Source organism: Myzus persicae, unplaced genomic scaffold, assembly GCF_001856785.1.
Source record: "Myzus persicae strain clone G006 unplaced genomic scaffold, MPER_G0061.0, whole genome shotgun sequence".
Taxonomy (NCBI): domain Eukaryota; kingdom Metazoa; phylum Arthropoda; class Insecta; order Hemiptera; family Aphididae; genus Myzus; species Myzus persicae.
Window position 1 is genome coordinate 1 of NW_019100730.1, and position 7,250 is coordinate 7,250.

Sequence of the window (7,250 nt, forward strand, 5' to 3'; positions counted from 1 at the left end):
CATTTAGTCCTATGAGTACCTTGTTCATTAATCGTTGAAAAGTTCCGGGTGCACCTTTCAGTCCAAAAGGCATGCGTGAGAACTCGTAATGACCCTTGTCTGTCGAAAAGGCTGTCTTTTCACGATCTGTGGGGTTCATCGGGACCTGATGATAACCCTGGGCTAAATCAAGAGTTGTATAATACTTTGATTTCCCCAACTGATCCAAAATATATGTAATGTTTGGTAGTGGGAAGGCATCTCCCACTGTCACTTGATTTAATTTTCTGAAATCTACGCAGACTTGGTACTTGAATTTTCCATTGATGTCTGGTTTCTTTGGTTCCACTAGTAGAGGAGCATTTCAAGGTGAATCACTGGGAGTAATTACTCCGTCCTTTTCTAGTGCTTCCATCTGGTCAGTTATCTCCTGCCGATGTCGTCGTGGTAAGCGACACGGTTTATCATTTATTTTTTGCACTGCTTCTGAGGTTCTGATTTCGTGTGCAATTGCATTAGTTACTCGAATTTTGTCACCATCTAAAAAGAATATGTCTGAGTAGTCGTTGCAGATAGACAACAAGGAAGAATTTTCTTCTTCATTTAGATGATCTGTTCGAAGAGCTTTGTGTAATAGGGCGATTCTGTTACATTTTATCGGAGTTGCTGATTGTTCTTGAATTTGTGTTGTATGCACGTAAGCTTCGTTATATTCTTCGTGAACTAATTGTTCTAGATTAGGGATTCGGATTTGAATAGGATTCTCTGTTGGATTTATGAGTGATATGAAGACGAATTTATTTTTTACGGTGGTGATGCAATTTCCACATGTAACGGTCTCTGCTAGTTTTTGATTGTCAACCAGGATTTGAATATCCTCTGCTGTGTCTGGCGCCGGAACTGCTACAATAGTTTCTGTACGTGGTTGTAGTGTGATGCTGGAACGATCCGTGTGTGTTAGTTCATTGGTCTGATAATTTACGATTGCTCCTTGTCCGACGATGAAAGGTTTTCCTAATATGTCTTCGTGTGGCACTGGAAATGAAGGTTGTACAACGTGGAATTCAACAGTTCGTTTGTCACCTCCAACTTGAATGTCAAGATTTGTAGACCCTAAGGTATGAATACAATGTTCTGTGATCCCTTTTAGTTGGTAAATGGTATTATCATATACCATCACTTCACCTTTAAAAGCTGAAAGTTTGATTAAATTTAAATCACTACCCGAATCGAGCAGAAATCGGATAGATTTCTTATTTGTCTGGAGGCTTTGACAGGTAATGTGATTGTCGCTGTCGAGTTTCTGTTTAATGGAAGTCATTAAGACGAATTTTGGAAAGTGACTGCGGCTGTTTTTATACTGCTTGCCGGACGTCCGCCGTTGATGTCCGACTGCGATTGGTTTCCCTGATTTTTCGATACGTTTTCTGAAGTTTCTATTCCTTTTTTAGAGTTAACGTACTTTAACTTCCGACACACTTCCTTCGTGTGACCGGGTTTCTTGCAGTACCTACATGTCATAGTGTTAACTGTAGCCTTTGGTGGATGATTTGTTGAGTTTCCACTGTTTGATGTACTTTGCTGTGATCGACAATCCCGTGCCCAATGCCCCATTTTTCCACAGTGAAAACATGGTGTACTTGGTTTTTTGGTCTGGGTTTTACCGTTTTGTTGCTTGTTAGGTACTTCATAAAATCGTTTGGATTCTTCGAGAGATTTCCTCACTCTTTCTTCTTCACGTGCTGCCTGTATGGCTTTGTCCAAGGTAGGAGGGTTTCTTGCCTTTATAAAATCTTTAAGATTTCCAAGTCCTTCGATGAATACTTGGATGGTTTGCGCTTTTAAGCTATTCTCCAAAGCTGTAGCTGCTTCTAAAGTTTTCCCACTGGTCTCCTGTTCTAGGATGAGTGTCTGCAGTGATTCAATTCGTGAAGAGTACGAAGCTACATCTTCGTTTGGTCTTTGTTTGCTTGAGTACAGCTCTAGATATAAATGCGTAGTAGTGCGTTTAGGCTCTAGTGAGTTTTTTAACGTCTCCTTAAGCTCGTTCCAAGTATTGATGGTTCGGAATTTGATTGCTGATCGATCTTTATTTGTTAACCTTATCATAATTCCTTGTAATAATCTAGGTGTTGCACGATCATTTGCGCACATGATCGCAAACTCGCATTGTTCGAGAAAGACTTCAAGGTCTTCCTGATTGATTCAACTGAAAGTTGAGGGTAAAAGTTTTAGTGCCGCTTCTAATCCTATGATGTCCACCGCTCTGTCTGATGAGGATAAAGATTCTGTTATTTGTGTCAATTTTTGGACGTCTCCGCTCAACGAACTACCTGCGATTTTACTAGGTTCTAATAATGTTTGACTTTCCCCCCTGTTAGGTTCTATTGTTTGGTTTAATATATTGTCATTCATTATGCTATCAGTTAAAGTTAGTGTCCCATCTACTTCAACTAAGTTTTGACTAATATGTATTAAGAGGTATTCGTTATTGTTAACTAGTTGATTCGTTTGACCTGCTAATAATTCTGATGATAAAAGGGCTATAGGACGCTCTGAATTTGGATTTTCTGGGTTAGCAAATCTGACAGGTAAACTAACACGTGGTGTGGGGACCGGGTTAGAAGTACTGGGCTCAGTAGTATCCTCCTCGTTATCGCTCATTTACTACTTAATATAATACAATAAAAGTGTAAAAATATTGATTTCGAATTTGATATATATATAAAGAGAGAGAAAAAAAATGTATTAATTTAAATTAATAAAAATGAATATTACATCAATTGTCAATTACTCACAATACCAAATACGCAGTTGAACTGGCCATAATGTTCTGTGGTGATTGTTTTGAAATGATCTGGTTGGCTTGGACTGCGGTTGTTGGTATCTGTAGTCAGCAACGCTGTATCAACGACGTATATCCGCTTCGACTGCTATTGTTGGAACGACGATCGCTTGCCTCGAAACTGCTGGCGTGAGGACCATTACAGATAGTGGGTTTCGTCCCGATGTCGTTTTTGGTTAATCCGACGTAGTGTATGGATAATGTTTATTACAATCAATGATGATTAAAATTAACAAAATATTTTTTTTTTTGATAAAATTGTTGATATTGATAAGATTGTTGATATGATAAGATTGTTGATATTGATAAGATTGTTGATATTGTGGTAGGCTAGCCGTTATCACGGTAGCCTCCAACGCTTGCGTGTAGGTACCGGGAATGGTATAGGGAACGCAAAAACTATTAAGTACGTCGCTAGGCGTGCTTCGCCGAAATAAATATGTAACGCAAATTTATGTTTGATGAATGGTGCGCGATGCGCGTATATTACAAAGACGTTCGGAGAACGGAAGAAATTGTTAATTACAGTATGTATGAATGTGAACGGTCGATCACGTGCTTTCGCGATGCGATTTGCGAACAGAGAGGTTGCTTGGCTAACGACAAAAAGATGGCTTCGGTTAGAGTATTCACGGACGTGCGTGTCGGTTCGCGGTTACTAGGAGAGAGAGCGAGCCGGGACGCCGCAACGACGCGGAGGCCGCCGCTCGGCGCGAGAGCAATGTGACCAACCGTTCATAACAATAAAAGAAATACAATGCTACCGACTACGGAGGGAGGTCATGTGGCATCGGTTCGCCACATCACTCCCCCCCGACGAAGGAGAAAATGCCGTAGGTGTTTTCGATGTCGGGAGTTGGTCCATGGACTGCATGGCGTATGAATGATCCAGGACCGGGTCATCGCGGAGGACGAAGGCGGGTTTGAGCCGGTCCACTGACACCCACGACGTTCGGTTGCCCAGCTGCAGCTTGAAGTCTTTCTCTCTTCGATCCAGCACGGCGTAGGGCCCCTCGTAGCGCGGTTGAAGCGGAGCGCGCTGCGCGTCGACGCGGATGAAAACATGGCTGACGGAGTCGAGATGCGTGGGCACGAAAATACGGCGGGCCGGGTCGTGATTGGATCCGGGTGACGGCCGGAGCTCGGCAATGGACGACCTGAGCGCCGTGACAAAATCTGGCAACCTTACCTCTGGGGGCGCGGAATGGAATAGCTCACCAGGAAGGTGAAGGGTCGCCCCGTAAACAAGTTCAGCAGGAGTCGAACCAGTGTCCGGCTTGACGGTGTTGCGTAAGGCCAGGAGGACGATGGGTAGCCGCTAGGACCAGTGCGGTGATTCTTGCGCGGTAAGCGCTGCCTTGAGTGTTCTGTGAAGGCGCTCGACTAATCCGTTGGCCTGCGGGTGGTACGGGGACGTGCGGACGTGTTGGATACCGCAAGTTGAGTTGAGCGCGCGCATTAGGTCGGACTCGAACTGCCGGCCTTGGTCTGTGGTGATGACGTCCGGTACCCCGAAGCGGGCGATCCAATTTGTCACTAGCGTGGACGCGACAGTGTGAGCGGACATGTCGTCGACGGGCCAGGCTTCTGGCCAACGCGTAAATCTGTCAACGCAGGTGAGGAGGTACTTAGCGCCGTCCGAAACAGGCAGTGGGCCTACCAGGTCCAAATGGATGTGACCAAAACGTCGGTCCGGTGCCGCGAAAGTAGCCAGCGGTGTCGAGGTGTCTATGTGCCTTCGCCTTTTGACACTGTTCGCACGTCTTGACCCATCGCCGAACTTCCCGGTTCATGCCAGGCCACACGAAGCGTTGTGCGATTAGCGCCGCTGTGGCCGTACCGCCGCCGTGCGCCTGTCGGTGCAAGGTATTGAAGACCGCGCGACGTTGTCGTAGCGGGACGAAAAGCCTCGACCTGTTACGTGCAACGTCGAAATAGACCGGTCCGTTCGCCGTCTGTCGCGCATCCAGTTCTAACGACGACTTGGTCTTACCGGTGAGAATGTTCTGCAGGTCGGTGTCGCTCGCCTGGTCCGATGCCCATTGGTCCAGGTCCGGAAGCCCGTCGTCGAGGGGCGCCAACTCCAGGCGTGACAGTGCGTCGGGAACAACGTTGAGCTCACCACTGATGTGCTCGACTTCGTGGAAGTACTGCGATAGGAACGCGATGTGTCGTGCTTGGCGGTCGATAAGTTTTTCAGCCTTCTGCGAGAACATGAATAGAAGCGGGCAGTGGTCTGTGCGAAGCGTGACGAGCCTGCCCTCAATCGCGTGTACGAAATGCCGTGCGGCTAGGTAGGCTGCGAGCAACTCACAGTCGTACGCACTGTACCGAGTCTGCGCGCCGGAGAGCTTACGCGAAAAAAATCCGAGCGGTTGCCATTCATTGCCGGTGGACTGCTCCAGGACTGCCCCGACCGCAATATTTGAAGCGTCTGTGGTGAGGCGCAACGGCGAGTCGCGCTGCGGGTGTACCAAAAGCGCGGAGGTGACGAGTGCCTCTCGACAGGCCGAGAATGCCTTTCGGGCGGCGTAAGTCCACGCGAGCGGGCCGTCCTTTTTTTTGATTGCCGCGGAAATGTCGTACAGCGGTGCTTGGGCGTTGGCTGCGCCCTGGACGAACCGGTGGTAAAAGTTCAATGACCCGAGGAAACGCTGCAACTCTTTTTTGGTGCTTGGCTGGGGCCACCGCCGTATAATGTCGACGCTGTCCGGGTTAGGACGTAAGCCTTGCGCATCGACTACATGCCCGAGAAAGGTGAGCGTGCTCGCGGCAAAAACGAACTTCGCCGGGTTAATGGCTATGCCGAAATCGTCAAAGCGGCCGAGTACTGTGCGGACATGTTCGACGTGTTGATTGGTATTCTTGGACGCGATGAGGACGTCATCGACGTACGCGAAGACGAAGTCGAGGCCGGCGAGAACGGTGTTGACCAACCTTTGGAACGTTTGGGCAGCGTTACATAGGCCAAAACACATTACCGGAAATTCGAACAAGCCGAACGGAGTTGTCACGGCAGTTTTGTGAATATCGCCGGCGGCGATAGGAATTTGGTTGTAGGCGCGGACCAGGTCGAGCTTAGTGAAGACCGTTTTCCCCGCGAGATTTGCAGTGAAGTCATGCAGATAGGGCAGCGGGTACCGGTCTGGAACGGTGAAGCTGTTCAGCCGGCGGTAATCCCCGCATGGCCGGAAAGACCCGTCCTTCTTAGGTACCAGCAAAAGAGGGCTGGCCCACGCGCTGGAAGAAGGTCGGCAAATCCCTTGCTTTTGCATCAGCTCGAAATCGCGGCGCGCGATATAGAGCCGGTCTGGAGGCAGCCGCCGCGGGCGCGCGAAAAGGGGCGGTCCTTTGGTTTCGAGGACGTGCTCAACTCCGTGTCGGAACGATTCGGGGACGGGTGACTCACGGGTCACGTTCGGAAAGTCCTGCAATAATCGGTCCCAATCCGGAGAGCGGGCGACGATAAACAAGGTGGTGCGCGCCGACGGCGTGGAGGTCACTTCACAGGAGACTGTTCGCTTGTCAGCCGGGTCGACGAGGCGCTGGTGTCGAATATCGACGAGGAGGCCGAAGTAGTGTAAAAAATCCGCGCCGATGATGGAGCGCGAGACGTCAGCCATCTCAAAAGTCCATGTGAAAGGGCGCGAGAGTCCAAGGTCGAGAACCAGTGTTTTTGGCCCGAACGTTTTGATCCGCGTTCCGTTGGCGGCTGTGAGGTGCACGTCGGACGGCTGGCGTGAGCCGTAGCTGTACGGTATGACCGAAATTTCGGCGCCCGTGTCGATAAGGAATAGCTTGCCGGAACGCTGATCGTTGATGTGTACCCGCGTAGAATTAATGACAACGTACAGGGCGGGTGGCCTGTGCGCGCTCTTTAGTTTTCCGCGGGCGCGGACGTGGGATTTTCCCGCGGCTCCTGTTTAAAACTGCACGGCGGGCGACAGGTGCGTGCTTTATTGCCGAATCTAGCGTGGAAGAAACACATATCCCCTGATTGTTGCGTGTCAGAACGCGCGGGTGCCCGTGATCGCGATTGCGAGGGCCCTCCTGCGGAGTTGACGATTTTTGTGAGGGACTTGACCTGCTGCGACAACGTGGACACAGCGCCGGCCAGGTCACTGAACTGTTCCTTGGATAGGACGTCGACGCTCTGCGGGTTGGAAACGTCCAATATACGGTCTGCGCGCGTGGCTAGTTCGTCCAACGATGCGTCAAGACCAACGAGGATGGCGGTAACGTTCGACGGGAGTTTCTGTAGCCAAAATTCCTTTAACGCATCTTCACCTATGCCGGGCGGCATACTGTTGCACATGTCGCGAAGTAGCTGCGATGGCCGGCGATCGCCTAAACCCCCGGGCTTGACGATCTCGCGGAAAAGCAGCGCTTTGGGCACCTCATAGGCGCTGATGAGGCGCGTGCGAAT

At 49.5% G+C, this 7,250-nt stretch overlaps 1 protein-coding gene across 1 annotated transcript; it reads right to left on the reverse strand.

The window, feature by feature from the left end:
• Positions 1-6,701: 6,701 nt before the first annotated feature.
• On the reverse strand, positions 6,702-7,225 carry LOC111042708. Its single transcript, XM_022327407.1, has one exon. The coding sequence runs from the start codon at positions 7,137-7,139 to the stop codon at positions 6,702-6,704; it is 438 nt and encodes a 145-aa protein (XP_022183099.1). The 5' UTR covers positions 7,140-7,225.
• Positions 7,226-7,250: the final 25 nt, after the last annotated feature.